Source organism: Microtus pennsylvanicus, chromosome 4 (genome assembly GCF_037038515.1).
Source record: "Microtus pennsylvanicus isolate mMicPen1 chromosome 4, mMicPen1.hap1, whole genome shotgun sequence".
Classification (NCBI taxonomy): domain Eukaryota; kingdom Metazoa; phylum Chordata; class Mammalia; order Rodentia; family Cricetidae; genus Microtus; species Microtus pennsylvanicus.
This window is the reverse complement of record NC_134582.1, coordinates 94,661,913-94,682,174: the sequence shown is the minus strand read 5'-3', so window position 1 is coordinate 94,682,174 and position 20,262 is coordinate 94,661,913. Positions and strand designations below refer to the sequence as shown.

The window sequence follows — 20,262 nt, the reverse complement described above, 5'->3', positions numbered from 1 at the left end:
ATGCTACTTAGTAGTTTACTTCCTAACCACAGCGTCATCAAAGGAGCAGTAATTCTTGTACAGGGGATTTTCTGAAAACACAGCTTTTAGAAAACCCACCAGAAGCTAGGGTTATCAAACCCTTCAGTGGGGCACGCTACTTCCGGATGAAATTCGCTCTTGGAACACTCTGTGCAGAGTGCACCACAGATTCATTGGACTCGTTAGATAATAAATTACCTGGGTACATCTCTTGCCATATGCACCTATTGATTAAGCTTAATCCAAATGCCCTCTCTGACTCCCAGGATGACAGACATCAGGGCTCATTGGAAATAATTCAGCTGACAATTTTAAGATTAATGACTTGGCTTGCCTTCCCCCTCCCCTCCATCAGAATAATTTAGCATTTTTTTTTTAACAAAGACTCTCCAGCCCTTTCAACAGAACACCTTGGAAGTCCAAATGTGAGTTAAGTGGAGCTCTGTGTCCTGCCCTTTAAATGACTTGGCCACAGCCACCAAACAGCAGGGTGACAGCCACCACTGGCTTCTCACTTCTACATTCCTCTGCAACCTCTATTGACCAGTACAACGATGGGCACGCATGGTCTGTTCCCGGTGGATTCTAATGGGAATTGTTGGATACTGGGTTCACATTATTCCTGAAGGGGACTTGTTCCAGGGTCTGCCTTCCTCTCAGTTTAAGACAGGGGAAGACTGACTTTGGGGTACCAGTTCTTCCTACCAATACAAGCTCATATTGTGAACTCTTTATAGTGCAAATCTGCCTTTGCGTACTTTACAGCCAAAGCCAGTTCTCAGGCACATAGAACGAACTTCCTTTATGCAAACAGCATATGTAGATGCAAGGTTTCGCTGTCTTATCTGGTTCTAAGCCCAGAGGTATTGAGCTACAGCAGCAGCTGAATATTAGGTCAGATTAGAGATTTAGATGTGGGAAGGACTGAGGTCTTTTACAGATGCCTGAAATGAGTTCAGGGGAGCGACTTCCTCTCTGTGCCCTGGCTTTTAAGTCCCTGGGAACACAGTCCATCCACCCTTCCTCCACAATGGCTCGGGCTTCTGTCTGACATCAGGACCAGTCTCCCGGAAGGCAGTTGCTCCCAAGAAACGAATGTTCTCTAATACTTGCATACAGTCAAACCGCTCAGAAAATATTCTTATGCAGGCCGTGCCATAGGAAATGACAACAAAGGAACAAAAATGACATTTCTGTTAGTGTGGAACAGGACTAGGTCCTGGTCTGTCACAACCTTGTGCTAAAATAGATGGGCCTCACAGCCATTTAAAACAGCATCCTTTCCCAAGCCTATATCCCCCAGACTCTCACTTTAAAAATGCTTTATTAAAAACTGTTAACCAGGCAAAGCACTCTTTATTAATGGGTGGCAGAAAGTACTTGAACGTAATGTTTCTCCAAGGTGGTAGGGACAGTGTGTGAATGCAGTCGCTACCACGGTGAAGACAGTGAAGCAGAGTTTGTGAAGTATCCACTAGACTAACTGTGGCACTGCCTGGGCCAAGGAAGGCGGGTGCTCTTTGGTAAAATGAAGCAGAACACTCAAGAGAATTGCCTGTCCTCATCTGTTTTGCTCTGCAGGTTGGATGTTGGATGGACTTCATGCCAGAAGGGTAGCTGGGGAGGTGAAGATGCTCCTTGAGAACTGATCCTTACCTGGTCTGCCTTCCTGAGACTGACAGGCGAAGGGGAAGATGAAGTGGTCTCACTGTCCCTTTCAAATCTAGGACAAGCTTCTATGTATGTACTAAACACCTCATCAATTAACAAATAAGTGTATTTATAGACTGTTTCAAGAAAAAATCAGAACATATCTTTCCTTATTATTTGTTATCTTAGTTTTCCTTTAATCTTTAAAAGACATGTTTGAAATGGCTCATGATTTCCCCGTTTCCTTCTGTAGCCCCTTCAACCCTCCACTGCTCTGGGCGTCGAGTGATGGATCACGCAGGAGACAGTCTATCATTCTTCCCATAAAGATTCTGCAGTCTGAGAGACTGTGAGCATATTTGGCCCGGCACAATTTAATTATGCATTGACTATATCCCAGAATAGTCACCCATAAATTCTATAGAGCCAATGGGAGCTTTTAAGTCTCCTTGCCAGGTTATAGATAAAATGATTTGAAGTAAAATTTCTTTTGTGTTAAAAATCATTACTGTATCGGATACTTACATGTGTTAAAGACACCAGCAAAAACCCAGCACTGGCCATATCGGACGGGTGTTTCAGAGCTCTTATATTCTAGTAGAATGTCAACACTTCCTGTCCAGGCCGATGGAGGGATGCCATAGGCGTAGACATTGTCCCACGATCCAACTAGGACACCTTCATCATCCTTGGCATTCACCTAAATGAGGCCATAAGAGGTGAAAAAGAAGAAAGGTCATTTAGAAGATCACCTCCTCCCTAGACTGGCATGGAGCAAACTGAGGTTCCCAGTGTCTTCAGTGTATCCTGCATGGTAAAAACACTTCCCATTCCCGGTCAGTTTATCATCTTATCACCAAGGGCAATGATGGAAGACCAAAGTGTGCAAAGGGAAGATCTGATGACTAAGACTCTCCTGAGCTGTGTTATCAAGTGTAGTTGAACAGTGAGTTAGAAGAGTCTTCTAGACTTGATTTGAAAAAGATCCACATTGAGTACTTGGTTTGGCCTAGAATAACATGGGGAAGGCGGTAGAAAGCCCTGCAAAAGGAAAGGCTAGGATGGGATCTTGTATTGGTAAAAGGTCGGTTTGACCAACAAATAGGAAATCAGTGATCCAGTGGGCTTTGACTTCCATGGAAGGTAGTAGGGCTATGAACTGGAAAAAAGATAATGGTGCCAAAGGCACCATTAAAAGTCAGTAGGAAAGTAGATTCTCACAGGTACTGTACATCATTGTTTTTTTTTTTAATTTAACTAATGAAATACTCTTCAGGTTAGAGAGATGACTCAGTAGATAAGAGTACTTGCTGAATAACTGTAAGGACTTGTTTTCAAATTCTTATCATCTATGCTAAAGTTGGGAATGGCCAGTATCGTGAGAAGCAGTCAGGAGGATTGCAGCTCTTAGAGATCTTATCTCACTGGTGTAAGGAGGAGAATAATACAGCAGGACACCTGATATCCTCCTCTGTGCTCTACATGGACATGTGTGCCCTCAACATGTGTGCATACAGCACATAACATGCCACACATACACAATAAAATAAAAATAGTCTTTAATCATTGTTTAAAATGATTAATGTACATATATATGCATACCAAACACACACACACACACACACACACACACACACACACACACACACACACACACATATATATATATATATATATATATATATATATATATATGCACATGTGAGCTGGAGATTAAGCCAGGGCCTTAACTAGGCAAGTACTTTACCATTGAACTACATCTCAGCCTAGTTTTATGGTTCTATTAAAAGGTATTTCTCTTTACCTACTGGGTCTGAGATATTATGATTTTACTATGGTAGAGACTTAAGTAGAAAGTGGCACTCTATAATATTTGGGAGAACCTTGATACACACTTAGAGTGGAAACATCTAGTATCCCTAATGTGCAGGGGCAAAGACAGGTGGTGTCTAGACAATGAAACAAAGAGTGGAAAGTAGCAAAAAACAATTTTTTTTGGACACTGCTGAATCTACCTCCTTGAATGGAGCTTTCTTCAGTTTAATTGTAGCCAGAATCTAGGTGAGGAACAGAGGGAGTTCTTTTCCAAGTGGGTGCTGTCTCGTAACTGGCATGACAGGGAATCTGAATACTCCCGAGCGTGGTTTGGGGATCAGCAGTGATAACATCCACTGAGCTCATCAGAGAGGCATGCTATCACACTCCTCCTGGGCCTACAGGGAAGGAATCTGCATTCTAAAGTACGATCCACAGGCCATTTACAAGCACGTTAGTTCAAGAAGTGTTGGTCCTGATGATAGCGAAAAGCCATTAATTAACATGCAATTAGATTATGGAAGCTGTAGAAGAAAGATGAACGTGTGGCAAGTCTTTACATATTGACTGCTTCACAGGCCTGCTGCCCCCCAGCCTTGCAACCTGCTGGACTTCTCTATTTACCCTGCTGTGCTTGACTGAAAAGGACTCTTATTCTGAAATGTTTCAAGAGTTCTTTGAAAACAGAGATTCAGTCTGTGAGAATGTGTTTCTAAATAAAGGTCTGAATAAAGAACTGGCGCTCCAAAACTGTTCAATCATCAGATCCATACCCAACAACCACGTAGGCTCTGTACATTGACTATGCTTAAGCCTTTTTCCTCAGGAGAAAAAGGGGCCAATCAGGTGGAAGCAAATTCTGATGCGAGGAAGAGAGAAACACTTAGAAGTAGAGCTCAAAGGAGAGGAGAATCACCTGGGTTGGAGGGCAGTTGGATTGTTTGGGGTTTGGCAGAGGAGATGCCATTGGAGTTGGCTAGAAAAGTCTCATGTAAGTAGTCAATATTGAGTGGAATGCAATTTCCCTCCTTGACTTGGTGTCTAGGCAGGTGAGACTGAAGGCTTTTAGGCAGTACTTAGTTAATGTGTTGAATGTAGAAAGAATGAAAAGTTCCCAAGTTTCTTAAAGATCTCCGCCAGCAAGCTCAAGCCTTTGATGCAAGCTTCAACTTCAGCCCACTCTTCTGACCCTATTCTGGAGCAGTATTGTCCTTGCATGTAGATTAGATTTTCAGAAAAATCCCTGATTACTATGATGGAACATGGGAGTGACTGTGATATGGTCTGGCCTCTGTGTGTGTGTGTGGGGGGGGGGAAGCATGTTGTCATTGAAAAGTCAAATAGAGTTTATGGATCCCAAAGGCAAAAATCCCCAAACTGTGTTTCTGATGTCTGATTTTCAGATAGATAGCCATTAAATAGAAGGCTACTAATAGCACAAACTGAACCCAATCAGCTAGGGAAAAGAGTAAGAAATAAATAGCCCTCTTCCCTACAGACCATTTAATTGTTAATGCGGAATGCTGCCCTTGTTGCTAGATAAATCACAATTCTCACTTATTAGCATTTGGCCAGATTAGCTACTGTGTTCTAATTAGAACATTGATTTCTAAGGAGCTCAGACACTGAGAAAGATACGTCTTCAGTGGCAGATAAAAGGGGTTAAAGTAAAATAGTCCCTTCTAGACAACAAAATTCAAGGGCATGCTGGGATTTTTACTTTCTAGCGTTGGTTGTTGTAGCAACCTATTGTGAACTCAAGGTTAGTTGGGGCAGAATCCAATGTCATGGCTTTGAGTCATTGGTGGTCTAGCACACAATTCAAACCTGGACCTACAAACTAGAAGTAGTCATTAATGTTAATATGGCTGCCTTAAATTTCCATTCTAGGGGTTGGAGAGATGGCTCAGAGATTAAGAGTACTGACTGCTCTTCCAGAGGACCTAGGGTTCAATTCCCAGCACCCATTTGTTGGCTCACAACCATCTGTAAATCTAGCTTCAGAAAATCCGACGCTCTCTTCTAGTTTCTGAGAGCCCTGCATCCACATGGTACACAGGCATACATGCATGTAAAACACTTATACACATAAAATAATTAAAAAATAAATTAATAAAAGTTAAATTTTCATCTCATCATGTCTACAGAATTGGAGAAATGAGAAAGTAGACCTCCCCCCAAAGTTATTACCAGCGACATCAATGTTACAAGATAATGCAAGAAACTCTAACACCCAGTGACCAGAACTGATGAGGACAGTGAGTGGCCCAGGGAAGCAGCAGGTCCCAGATTCCAATCTACTCACCGGTTCTTCAGTAGCCACACTGCTGAAGCAACACAACTCTGCAGTTTTTCATCTTTATTTTAAAATCTGAAACTATAATGCTATTCTATATCTATTTCTGACCAAAGAAATGGAAACAATTTCTGTGGAAAAGAATGTGTGGGAAAGGGTCACATATCAAAAGAGACAGATATTCTGTGATGATAATATGGAAATATTAGAAAACCCAAGAGTGTCTCCTCACAGGAATGAGCTCTATACCTTTAACTTCTGCATGAGAAAGCTAAAGGAACCTTAAAAGAAGGAGAAGATGATCCATCTCCTCAGCGCATTGCCCTTCCCTGCTCCAGTCTCCCGTGCATTTCCTAGCAGACGATGAACTACACTGCCCCAGAACTTTAAGTCTGAGGAGAAACAAACTCTATCTTAGGTGGAGAAGAGTCAGATTTCATCCATCAGAGCAAATAAAATACCAAAAAAGAACTGTGTAGAAATAAAGCACAAAGACAGAAGAACAGGAGACCTAGTTGGCAGGAAGAGGGGAAAGAAGAGAGAGTATCATATATAAAAGAAAACTAAGGAGCATGAAGCCTTTTCTCACAACCTATAAGGCGATGATTAACTTGAGGGACAAGTGGATGGCCAAATAATATGATTTCTGAAATAATAATACATCATTAACTTCAAAATACAGAGTAGAGAGTGTTAAAAGTAAACAGATGACGACAAAGAGAGAAAAGATATCATAGAAAATGCTAATGGAAATACAGAAGAAGTTGCTAGAGGAAAGCTAAGAGCTCTCAGGGACACTGATGATATAGAACAAAGGTAAATAGTGTCCTTAAAGTAGAGACCCCTCAAAATGAAACCAAAGGCATGACCACAATCTAGAGAGTCATCTTTGGTCTGTAGTTTGACAACAGGTCCCTTACCTAGGACTCATAATCAATTTAAATTTCCAATGAAGAAAAAAATTGTCTGGTCATCTAGACAAATAGTGCAAATAAGCAAAAATTGAGAGAACTGGGCTGTCTTAAGATTTCTCCACAGTATCATTCAGCGACAAAATATTGTTAATCAATATTCACATAGTCCCGGGAGAAAGGTGTCTTAATGACATTAGGCACTGCCAAGTTTTACAAGGAAAGGGGCAGGCAGCATAAAATTCCAGTCAGGAGGAATCTCCATGAAAAGTACACTTAAGCATCTTCCAAACTATTGTACAGAATGAGTTTAAAAGCCTGTAAATGCAAGACCAAAAATCACTGTAAAAAAATGAGATTTGAGTGTTGAAGGAGAAAAAGAAAGAAAATTATTGTGATTTAGTGTGTTGGTCTCTCATCGTTAATTGACACCATGTAAATTAAAATATAATTTAGAAGTACATTATTACTTTATGTTTAATTGGTTTTATAATTTGAACTAATTTCAGAAGGATCTGTTAGGAAATTATATCTCTTATGAAGAAACATTTGTTTAAACTTTAAATTTTTTTCTGTACAATTCAATGCATTTCCTCTGTTAAAAGTAGATTTAATACAATTAAGTGGGATGGGAGTATAATTAAACACAATTCTTTAAATAGCATGATGCCACTTGGTATAAATACAAACAAATGGGGACACAGTAAAGAAGGCAAAAATAGACCCAAACAAGCACAGTTAGCTAATGCTTTGTCAAAGTTGCAAAGGAAATTTCCAAGGCAAAAAAAATTAGGTTCAACAAAGGCAGGTAAAACAACAGGGTATCATATAGGGAAAGGACCTTAGGGGTTCAGGAAGGCTCACAGAAGTTAGAAGAGTCACAAGCCTGAGGAGACATATGGTGGACAGGATGAGCATCTGTTGAAGAAGAAAAGACTCTTCGCTGGATTAGCTACCTGAAGGTTGTCAGGGAACACCTTCCTACAGTGTTGGTGAGGATGTGAGTTAGCACAGACATTGCAGAGGGCAGGATGGGGGTGTCTGAAGGAATGACTACATGGGACATCAATCTGCTTCCTGGTATGGATCTGAAAGCACTGACATCAACCAAGATGTCAAAGAGATATCAGTGTAACTGATAGAGGGCTGGGTAAGGAAAACACAGCATATGGACACAAGAGAATGATACCCACTCAAAATGGAGAAAAATACGGCAATATTGTTTTAAATTTATTTTTTTATTTTTTAAATATTGCTTGAATTCCTTATTGAGAGAAGTGGAATGTTTTTTGCTTTTATTTCTGCCTTTTCTTCGTTTTCTTTTTAACCAAAGAGAAAACGTTTATAATAGCCATTGGAAGTAGGAATGTGTATAAATGAACTCTTTTTACTTCTACAACAAAAATTTGGTTACAAATTTCTTCTTAATTTTAATAAGTATATTTTCTGAATTATTTGATGAAAAAGAAAGGATGATTAAAGCTCTTATCATGTATCAGGAAAGGTGCCTAGTGGGGCTATTACCCCAAATTCATGACTTAGGTCCAAGGGAGTAGTTAGACTAGGTTTGTTCAGCTGCGGAGGGAGCAGAAGCCATGCTTTGTAAGGCGGGAAGGGAGACTCATCAGCCCAGGAAGTAGACTACCAGAGGGCTGTGCAATATGGGTCTTCTATAGCTAGTTCCTCTGCATGAGTCATTCCCCTTAGAGGAAGAACAGCTCCCAAGATTCGGGAACTAAGGGAACATTCAAGGCTCAGCAGCTCAAAAAGTTACAAGACTCACAAGGCCTCCCCCTCAAAGCTGTTGGCTTGGGCTGCCGGGAAGCTTTCAGGAGTCCTCAGCCACGCTGCGATGGGTTCTTTCTGAAGCAGTCGGTTTTAGTCACGCACCCTCCCGTAAGAAACCACAATAGACCACAATAGACCTCACCGATTTACAAGCTAGACCAGGCTGGATGGTTTCTTTGATCAGTTTCTCTTCCCGGGAAAATCACGTAAGCACGGGACATGTACAAGAAACACAGGCCTCTTGTGTAGGAAGCCCGTGTGACTGGGACAGTTGCAGAAATGGCCATGCTTGCTTCTGATGGAGCACAGACGCTGATGGAGAAAGCTCTGTCTTGTTCTTTAGCGTCACACTGGACAGACCTTCACTCTAGAGTAAACAGTAACCTTGCTTTCTGTGCCATCCAAAAGACTGAAAATGGCCACGAAGTGTGAGCAGATGTTAATTTCCCTGTCACTGTGATGTTCCTGCTCTGCTCACACGGTGCCCTGAGCATTACACTGCTCTCCTGTTCACACATGGTGTGGTATTATTGGGTCGATCACCGTTGCTCCCATTTCCAGATTTCCTGTGTTTGAAAAGAAGTCGCCATGTCACTCTGGACTCCCCAGAGGTCCCTGCCTCTAACTATGCTCTCCCTCACATCTACAATCAACCTTCTCCTCCTCCACCACACCTAGGGCCAGTCATGTCCTTCCATTTTGTTTGTTTTTTTCTTGTTTCCATTCATCAGTAGGGAGTTCGGATGGATGGATGGATGGATGGGTGGGTGGATGGATGGATGGATGGGTGGGTGGATGGATGGCTAGATGTGACATTACTCACAAAGGTTACCATTTTCTTTCCATACCAAGATGGATGGATATATAGATGCGACATTACTCATAAAGGTTTAATGTTTTCCTTCTATACCAAGACAGTGGGCTACTTAGAATGCCAATGACTTTTTGAAGTACACAGATTTCTAGCACTATGCAGAAGACAAAGGATCAAGAATGGCCAAGCCTATACTGACGGAGATCAATATGAAGGCCTCTTGATCCGATGGCTTGTTACAGTAACACGGTAGCAGACCCTGCTGCCCTGGAGTAAGGAAAGAGCAGAGTCTGCAGTTGCTCCGCACTCGTCTGGCATTTCATTTCTAGCCGAGCCACCACGTCAGCCTGAGAGAGGCAAAGGAAATGCTGCAACAAAGGATGGTGTTTCTAATCATGGCTTCAACAAATGGTGTTGGCAAAAATAGATACATTTTCAGGGAATAAAAAAACCTTTAACCCCACCTCACACCACACAGCAAAAACTCAAGATGGTAACAGATCAACAAGTGAAAGCCCAAGTGGCAAGTATTTGAAAAGAAGCATTGGGTAATTTCTATATGTCCTATAAAAATCACATGTCCTAGATATAATTTTTTAAAAAACAGTTTAAGGATGGTGATGTGGCTCAGTGGTAGAGCACTCACGCAACATTTATAAGCCCTAATATGATCCTCAGTACCACAAAACCTAATACAAATACATTAAACATTGGAATTTATACCACTTTAAAATGTTCTTAGAAATGAGTGTAATGAAGCCACTAGAGAGCTTAGTGACCTGAGTTTAATCCCTGGGACCCACATAACAGCTACAGGAGAAAACTGACCTCCTTACATGACTATGGTACTCGCTTTCTGCCACCCATCTCTCCTCCGCCTCCTCTCTCTCTCTCTCTCTCTCTCTCTCTCCCTCCCTCCCTCCCTCCCTCCCTCCCTCCCTCCCTCCCTCTCTCTCTCTCTCTCTCTCTCTCTCTCTCTCTCTCTCTCTCTCTCTCTCTCTCACACACACACACACACACACACACATGCAGCAGAGCACAGTCTGGTAGGAAAGAGCCTTTACATGTATCTGAGAAAGGCATGGTTTCAGAATATACAACACACAACAACTCCCTCTCCCTAGTTAACATACTAATAACCCAATAGGAAAATGGTATAGTCTTGGGAAGACATTGTACTGAGAGAAGTATATGAATGGCCTGACGTATATGAAAAAGTGCTCAGCATAGCTGTACATCAGAGAAAATAAAATTAGAACAACAATTGGATACAGCTACGTTCACATTAGATTGGGAAGATTTAAAAGATTGGAGTCACCAAGAACAGATGAGCCTGCAAAAAAGGTAGAAGTTTCTGGAGGAATGTAAAACATGCAACTCTTTTGTGCAGCTAACGGAGGGGTTCCTCAGAAAATCAAACACATACGTATCCTGTAACACAGACATACTAGTTTTAGACATTTGCTCCATGGATGAGAATATGCACATCAAAAGATGGGAGGTACCACACAGGTTGCAGAGAAAGAACTGTTGCTAATGTCTCACTCCATTGTAGGCCCTGTGTGCAAGGATAGCAATTAGACAGGCAAGACGTGCCCATGGGTGCCCACACCAGGACTATTATGGAGTAATGGAGTTAATGACTTTCCCATAAAAGGGAATTCACAACTGGTTATTGTAATCCTGATCAAAAGCCCGTCCATCTCTAATCCAGAAGCCATCTCCAATTGATAATGTCTGCCAAAGGAAAAATTAATTTTCTCCAATGGAGTCTCACTGTGTATACATACCATGCTAAAGGACAGGCTCCATGACCAGCAATGGATAGCCAACAAAAAATGATATCAATGGTATTTTTGAAGGTTTTTGGTTCACAATGCTTTGTCTTGGCATTTTGCTTTATCTTACAGATCTTTCGGTTACACATTTTGTTTAGGGCTTTTCTCTGCGTGTGAATGTGTGTGTGTCTCAGCATCTATGTGTCCTAAGCTTTTTCTTTGGCTCTTTCCTTTTTCTGTTTGTTTTGTCCTATTCTGGTCTATTTTTATTTTATTTTTATTATTGTTGCTGTTGTTTGGATGCCTGAGAGAGAGAAACGGTGTGGATTTGGGTGGGTAGAGAAGTGGGGAAAGATCTGGGCAGAGTGGCGGCAGGGTAAGCTAGAATTTGAACATACTGTATTAAAAAAATAAAACAACAGCAAAACTATTTCCAGTTAAAAGAAAACCCGTGGCTGAGAAGGACACAGACTCTACTGAGGAAGCTACTACTGTTGTTTTGCAAGAAGTACAAAGCATGCCTGTTAAATTACCTTCTAAATAACTATGTGAACCCCCGTAGAATATCATTGTCAGCTTCAGTCAGGGAAGCTTCTCTATGCAGTGGTCAGTGATGACTGCAGAGACTTGGAACTGGTCAGAGTGCAGAGAATAAAGGGTCGTTGAATGTGCGGCCACACAGGGAACATCTCTCTTGTCCCCAAGGCCCAGAGAACTTTAGGAAAGAATGCACAGCAAGTGTAAGAAGAGTCAGTGGAAGGCAGGGAGCAGTGGGAAATGACTTTCAGGTGTGGTGTGGCTATGATACTCATGAACTCAGCGCCACTGCAATTGCCTGTGTGAGCTCTCCATGAGAGAGGACCTGTCAACAACTGTCATAGAGTGGGGAGGCCTCAGGGGATTCCACATCTCTCTGAGGATTTAGACACAAATGAAGGTAGAGGAGTGGAACTTCTACTCTCCTGTCATATAACCACAGATAAAACACATAAGCTCCTCTACACAAACTCCTACCCACACTCTTGTAAACAACCTTGGTAACACTCGTGGATCTGGAAGGGGAGCTACTTGGGAAGAGGAAAGGAATTAGTGGAAGTTGGGAGAATAAGAGAAGGTAGTGGGGGGAATAAATATGATCAAATTGTATTATGTACAGGTATAAAAATGTCACATAAAATTCATTATTACATATAATCAATATATGCTAACAAGAAAAAAGATGTAAAGAGAAAAGAGCTATTCAGAATGCTAATAGTAGCTGTGTAGTGGCCCCAAATGGGAATCATTTAAAAGACCCATCGACAGGCAAGCAGAGTGAGAAGTTGCAATATGTAAGACAATAAAATGTCATAAAGGTGAAGACTTGAGAACAATTTATGGAGTGCATGAAGCCAGTCTCAGTCTTCATGACCTATCCGTGTGAGTTTCCAGAGGAGGTGAGTATAACTCACAGCAAGGAAGGACAGCAGCGTTCTTCAGGATGCAGGCCAATGAGAGAGACACAAGGCAAGTGCGAGAAACACCTAGTCTTCTTTTCCACCACCGTATCCTTACTGTGTGCCATAGAGCTGGTTGGTATAGAACCTCGGTTCTCAACCTCCCTCATGTTATGATCTCTTAACACAGCTCCTCATGTTGTGGTTGCTGCCCCCAACCACAAAATTACTTCATTGTACTTCATAACTGTAATTTTGCTGCTGTTATGATTCATAATGTGAATATCTGATATGCAGTATATCTGATATATACCCTCCAAAGGGGTCACGACCCACAGATTGAGAATCACTGGTATGGAACAGATCATCAAAAATGCTTGAATGAAAAGGGGTAGATGGGAGAGGGGAAAAGATAGAGGAAGAAGCCAGAGAGAGGGAAGATGAGAGGGAAACAGAGAGGGCGTTAAGTCTCTGTCCTAAGAGGCCCCTAGGCTGTGCTGCATTGTAGCCATCTGTCCTAGAGACGCTGGTCCCAGATGAGACCAGCTCCGTCTGCACAGCTTGGAGGGAGTGCTGAAAAGCAAGAGCCCGTGCTTCAGAAATAGCCTGTGTGATTACAAAATAGATGCTGTGTTGAAACTCATTCCAGGAAGCAATTCAGGGAAAGCAGACAGTTAGATTGACTATGATTATCACGTTGGAGAAATAGCTTGTAATAAATGTCTCTTTTTCTCCAAAAATATGGGACAAACAGGCATAAGAAATGTAACCTTGATAATTGAGAAGCCAAGCTGTTTGCCCACAAATGGAAACTTCATTACATCGCTGGCTTTTACCACAAGAAAAAAAAATGATGCCTGAACAGTTCACTGTCCCTCGTCGCCCCCACCTGAAGGGGAAGGAGTCACTCAGATGGAAAGGGTGACAAGAATTATATCTTTATGCCCGGGGAGACCATGTGCTAGGGACAGAGGACAGGACACAGATGCATCCAGGGGCAGTGTAGCATCCTGTTTGCAACAGTAGGCTCAGGCAGCCAGAGGTTCGCCTCCAGAGCTGTGACCTTGGATAAGGTCATCACCTGACTTCCTGATACCTCATCTTGTCCAGCTGTTCATTGGTTATTTAAAGAATAGACAGACATGTTTTCTCACAAGAGGTTAGGCAGATTTTTTTTTTCTTCAGGATAGGGTTTCTTTGTAGCTGTGAAGCCTGTCCTGGAACTAGCTCTTGTAGACCAGGCTGGTCTTGAACTCACAAAGATCTGCTTGCCTCTGCCTCCCCAGGGGCTGCAATTAAAGGCTAGCACCACCACTGCCCAGCTTTAGGCAGATATTTCAATGAGATACATTTCCACTTTCCCACTGTTCTCTCTGGCTTCTGATTGATTTGTCAGTTGTCCAAAAAATCTTCAGTAAACAGAAGTGACAATCTCTGGTGATGAGAGAGACCCATGGTATGTCTTGTTGGGAATGGGTTTGTCCTGATAATCCTGTGTCACCCAATTTCCATAGTCATTCTGGATCCACAGGTGCCTTTCATGTTTAGGAAAATCTTCGTCTTTCATTTTCAGAATCTTACCATGCTAGACTGCCATAGCATTCTTCATGAGCGCCAATCAGTAGATTCTCTAAAAGTTGTCTCATGGGTATGCCTACTGATTGGGTTGTGCCCTTACTGTAGGGTTTCAGGGATTATCAGTCAAACTGCAGTTTCCAGCCATTTTCAAATGAGGAATGCCTTTCCTGATATTTATGGACATGAATCATGGAGTTAGATGCTAGCAACAGAAATAAAAGCTGATCATTTTGAAGGCATAGAACTCTGGACAGACTCTCAGTTCCTTTCAGGAGTCTTTATCTTGCAATGCCAAGAGACTGGGAATTTGCAAATGAGCTATGGGGACCCAATTCTTACAACACATCAGTGAAAGATTTCTCCCCCCCTTCTCAGAGGTGGCATGAACTCATATCCCTGTGCATGCACAGATAACCTGCTAGAAATTCCCTTCATAATCATTGGAAATACTGGGCAGTAATTATATAAGTGGAGCACAAAAATGTGGAAAATACTCATTTTCACTTAATCATGATTTTTGGTAAAAAAAAAAAAAAGACCCATATGAGAAGGTGTGAAAGAGCCCAGGTGGTGGAAGGTGGACAATGACCGCAGGGTTTCTCTGATGGAGTCCCTCCCTAACAAAGGGGCCTTCATCTGCTTTATGGACCAAAGGGAAATTTGGGTATTTCCTTGTACAAATCCAAAATTTTAAACCTAAAATATTAAATTATATTAATATTTATATTAATATTAAATATTAATATATTAAATAATTTATATTAAATATAAACCTAAAATATCCAAATTTCAAATCTAAAAATGCTAGGGACTATACTGCGGCTGGTTGTATGACCAGAGAATAGATTTCAGACACTTAGTTCTGACCTTAGGGCTCATTTGGAATGACTCAGGTGTGAACTTCTTAATTTGAGGAAATCTTAAACTGTAATTGAATATTTATAATTGATGTTTATTCCATCATTTAAGACAGGGAAGGAAACAACTGAAATAAATGAAGAAAGAAAACACAAAACAAAACCTCATCCCCTGTGGAGTTGCTTGGCAACGTAGCGAAGTAGTTATGATGTGACTATGTTTTCCATCCACAGATGGGAGAATCTCCTAACAATTAGAGAAAAAAGCAGGGAGAAAGATGGACCAAGTAAGAAGAGCTCTGTTTTCAGTTACTTTCTGACTGTTATCGGGGACTTGGGAGGCAGAAGCAGCAATGCAGTTGTCTCAAAGGTCCGAGGAACCTGAGACTTGCCTGCAGCATGGTCAGTTTGATTTACTAGCTGTAGTTCAGTTTTTTTTTAAGTAGCACTAAAGACTACATAGACCATCGATTGGTGGAAAAAGTTCAATCTTGAGTTAATTCCCTAAAGGTATAGTCAGAGCAAGGCATTAATGGGGATTAATGATGGCATCGTGGCTCGATATCAGCAAAGACTGTGGTTAAAAATAAATGTGCACACCCCAAGGGAGGCTGAGAAGTCCAGGCTGATAAAGGTGAGAAACACTGGAATTCAAAATATGTAACTTTATTGATGTTTATTTTTTCTTTTTCATCTTCCCAAATTTTCCATTAATGTTAGCTTTTATTTTTTTATTGTAATCAAATCAAAACATAGCATCCTGGGATCAAGGGGCTATAAATGTTGAGACCCCATGGGAAGAATGTTAGTTGGGTGACCTTATGGTTTCTGACTTGCCAAGCAAGCAGGCCCCAGAGAAGCACATTTCAGAGCCCCTCCCCCATTACATTGTTCTCCTCTGTACTTGGTAACCAGCCATTTGTATAAGATCCACAATGGATAAAGACTTTCTATGAATAACGGCCTGGCTATTTGTTATTATCCAATAATTGTCACCTATTCCCTGCACCCTTTGGTCCAAGAGTTCAACACTTATTTGTTCTGTGTAGGCCCAGAGAACTGTGTAGTTATATTCAAGAGGTTTTGTTGTTACAACAACAACGTCACAGTCCGAGCTTATTTCCATCAGGAAATTTTCTGTGTTACATTGGACTTTCCTATTTGTCTGTCTTTTCTATGAGATTATAAGCTCTGTGGGGGTAGAAACTATGTTTGGTTCACCACAACCATTCCCACCCTCTACAAATCATCCTCATTATCATTGCTGCTGTTACCTGAAGCACGATCACTATGACATCGTCATCATCACCATCCCCACCACCATGGTTACCTTTACTGTATGCTCACCACACTCTCAGTGTTTCTGTCACCATTTTTGTGATCATCGCATCATATCACCGTCATAGTACCACCCTCACCGTGGTTATCACTCTTACCAGCAGCATAATCACCATCACCACTCTCAATCATCACCATGATCACCAGTACCATTGCCGTCACTATCGTTATTATCAATCTTCTACCACAGCACATTTGGCATCTAATCCTCTTGGTGACCTCTTTCCCAGGGACACAGAGCCTCCGGCTGCTGAGATCTTGACACCTTTCCTCACTTATTCCCCCTTTTAAATCCACCGATTCTTAGGGACTTGTCCTTTTCTAGGTGACAGCCGCACAATTTGATGCAGTGATTGTGCTATTGGCAACACTGAGCTGGCAGAGATGCTCTGGAGCAATATGTTTTGAGAAAGAGGACAGTGTCTAGTTCCAGCTCAGCCACTTATTTCCCCCATGACCTTGAATGAATGGCATCGCTTCTAAGGGCTTCTGCTTTCTCATCTCCAGGACCCTGGAGAGCCTTCTAGACCTCATGACTGATTTTCATGTAGATCCTCTATAGACAAAGCAAACGTACATGTAGGCAGGGCATGCAGGACTTGAACAGTGATTAAGCAGCTTGGTATCTGCAGCAAGAGAGGCCTCTGCAGCTGCTGCAGCTTCCCCTAGAGACAGTGCCAGAGCCCATCTGTCATGCCCCCTGGGGTATGAGCTCTGAGCACCCCAATAATAAAAATATATAGGAAGAACAGAGCAGTCCAGGAACAAGGAGACCACTGTGACAATGCCTCCTGGGGTCTCAGAGCCCTTGCCTCCTGCAGTCTCTGAGCCCGTGTCCTTTTAGGGATTCAGAGCCCACACCCAGATGATTCACTACAACCTAGGGCAGCAACTGAAGACTTTTAACATTAGGTGAGTGAAACACATTTTAAGATGTCACCACTCACCCTTAACTTTTCCTGGTATACCTCCCAGCAGTTCTCTGAGGGTTCTATCACATCAGGAGTGAGGCAAACCGTTAAAGGGAGGGAGTAAGACTTAGCACAAATATCTTTGTCTAGTCTCCTGGTTTCCCCCTTTTTCTCTCTTAAATGAACCTATAACATAATATTAGTAAAATACATCATTCCTCATTTGGGTGATTCTAAATAAAATGCCATCTGTGTAAGATCACAGCATCTCGGGCCCGTTCTCAGAGAGCAGGGTTAGAGGAGTTCAGGTTGTGAACTCCCTGGCGAAAGGCCAACAACTCCAAGCTTCCAGATGGTCTCCCATACTTCCCACTGTCTCATCGAAGGGAAACAATGGCAACCAAACATAACAAGAGGATATACTGGATACATAAAGCAGAATAAAAAATTTTTCTTTCGAAGAATATAAAAGATGTTCTTGCTAACAGTAGGATTTTCAGGTATCTGAATACATGACGCTGCCTTTGAGAGAGGAAGACATATGTCCTTGAGTTAAGTCTTTTTCCCTGCTTCACATGGTTAACAGAAGAACCAGAGCCAGGGGTCCATCTCTTGACACAGTCACAGGCCCTCTAGTGTAAAGCAGCCCTCACCATCTCTCCAGCAAAGGATGGAAAGCAAGACAGAATAAGGCCTACTATGCAGGCAAGAAGGTATTACCTCCATTCTATAGGAGGGAAAACTGAGCACAGAGTGGACTAGCAATGCATCCTTATTAGGTTGATTTGTACCCACAAGGAATATTTGGTACCATCTGAAGACATTCTTGAACGTCACAACTGGTGCATTATGGGAAGGTGCTGGAATTCCTGAGGGATGCTGTTGGACAGTCTATCACACACAAGACTGGTAAAGCAGGTACCTTGTATGACTGGTATAGCAGATAGCTTGTACTACAAAGATTTTTGTCTGGAAATCGTACACTTAAAAGCCAAATTTACATTATTATCACTTGAAAGTTTGTCATCATCTGTGTTCTTTTATCGTCACACACACCCAGTTTCCTTCACTGTCCTTGACAACTTTGTGTACCATGACAGCAGGAAGCCAGTTTGCCGTTGGGGCTCCAGTCAAATGCTCCTGTGCCATCTTCCTGCTGGTTCTACATCCTTCAGGTGCCCAGTCAGAGCCAGCCCTCTCCTGCCCATGACTTGCTGGAGTAGCTAGCTGCTTTCAGGAAGTTTCTACCTGCAATGATTCTCATTGTGCAAGAACTGGAATCCATGCAGGCATGGTTTGTGTGGTCCTCCGGAAGGGTTTGCAGCTCACACGTGTCTCTGTTCTAGCACATCTAGCCTGTGGCAGGGTTAAGACACATTTGAAAGGGACAAGGAAAACACCCCTGCATCAGGTGCTGTCTGCCTGGGGCTTGGCGGGCCAGGTGGGGAGAATAACATGGCCATATTCCTGTGAAATTTCATTATGGCTGCACTCACCCAGCCTCATGCCCGTTCTTTCCGTATTTTCCTAATGCATCTTCTCACATTTTAGGGTAAATCTTTAACTGGGATATTAGAAGGTCAGTTTTGGAGGCTCAGTGTTTCAGCTTTAAAAATCATTGCAGCCGAAAAGATTTCAGAAAGACTCACAAGACTGTTCTGAGGGTTAAGAGAGATGGCAGAGGTGAAGGGGTTTCTCTCACAATTGAGCTTTTTGTACTGTGAACAGTAGCACGGGGGAAACCAAGGGGAAGTGGAGAGATCACTACGAATTGCTCAGAGCAATTCTCTGTCCTTTAACATCCAAGGTCTCCCCATCCAGAAACTAAATCAAACCCTCACCACGCTATCCTCTGTGCACACTTTATGTCTCTGGTTCCAGGCGGTGTAACTATGATGTGCATTGGCCAAGTCTGAACTTTAGGTAGATGCTCTTTAGACCTAAGGAAATGTTGAAGCAATTTGAGTTGGTGTCACGTGTTTAATTCAATACCTAACATCCTCCACCAGGTCAGATGCAGCCACAGATGTCTGGGTAAAATTGTTTCTTTTTGCCTTCCTTCTGCACTGCTTTGCATTGGCTTGTGATTTCCATATTTGATGGAAGAACACACAGTGGGTGTGTAAAGTCAAGTCAAAGACCATGTCATTTTAAAATGCTTAAGAGGGAAACAACTCATATCCCATAGCTCCTAAATATTGCTTCTCTCTTCACTGAAACCTGTCAGGGTTGCTTCTAAGGAGGAAGGGGAAAAAAAGGGAAATTTCACTTCCAAGTAGGAACCATAATGAACAGGTGCAGGTCCAATGTGTGTTATACAAGGATGCTCTGTGGACATATTCTCAAAGGCCTTTAGGATGGATCCTCTCTTCATCATGCAATACAAATAACGTCAAAATGCAAAAACTACCTATTTATTTTATGTATTTAGATGCACATGTTTATTATTTGGGTAAGGTGTTGAGCACCCCTCTTCCAGGCTTTACACATGTTAAGTAGACATTCTTTACTCTCACCACTATGCTGTGATTCTGGTTCCAAGATTTTAGATGTTGGATTCTGCTCTCATTTTGTAAGATCTAGTATGTCTTAAATTTCCATGTAACTTAGTTCTTAATAAAAATAAAAATCACTATTTTTAGCACCCAATCAGAATGTACATATTATATCTTCCCTGGCCTAGTAATTATGTGTCAACAAAATTGATTCTGTTTGGCTGAAAAGATGCACAAACCAAAAATCAAAGATAAAATCCTTCCAGGGAAAATATTTTCGGAGCTGTAAAGGCATAGGTAATATAATGATGTTTTCCATTCAGTCTTCCTATGCAATGATGTGGCCTACTATAACTGAGGAGTGCTGTACTCCTGGACCAGATGTGATGCTCGTTCATGCACTGAAGGTCATCTGAGTACTATGGACACGGTACAGGATAGGACCACGCAGAGTCGCTTATTTAGCTTCCTACCCTAGTCCTACCCTTCCTATTCATGGGCTTCTAGCTCCTCTTCAGCTGCTCCCCTGGGGGATTTCTGCATTCTTGAAGAGGTTTTAGGATCTCCTACAGTG

At 42.0% G+C, this 20,262-nt stretch overlaps 1 protein-coding gene across 1 annotated transcript in view; it reads right to left on the bottom strand.

The window, feature by feature from the left end:
• F13a1 (coagulation factor XIII A chain) overlaps window positions 1–20,262 on the bottom strand; it is a 145,069-nt gene that overhangs the window by 70,219 nt on the left and 54,588 nt on the right. The window contains exon 7 of the mRNA XM_075969890.1: window positions 2,197–2,371. Coding sequence (XP_075826005.1) covers window positions 2,197–2,371 — 175 coding nt within the window. The remainder of the gene's footprint in view (window positions 1–2,196; window positions 2,372–20,262) is intronic.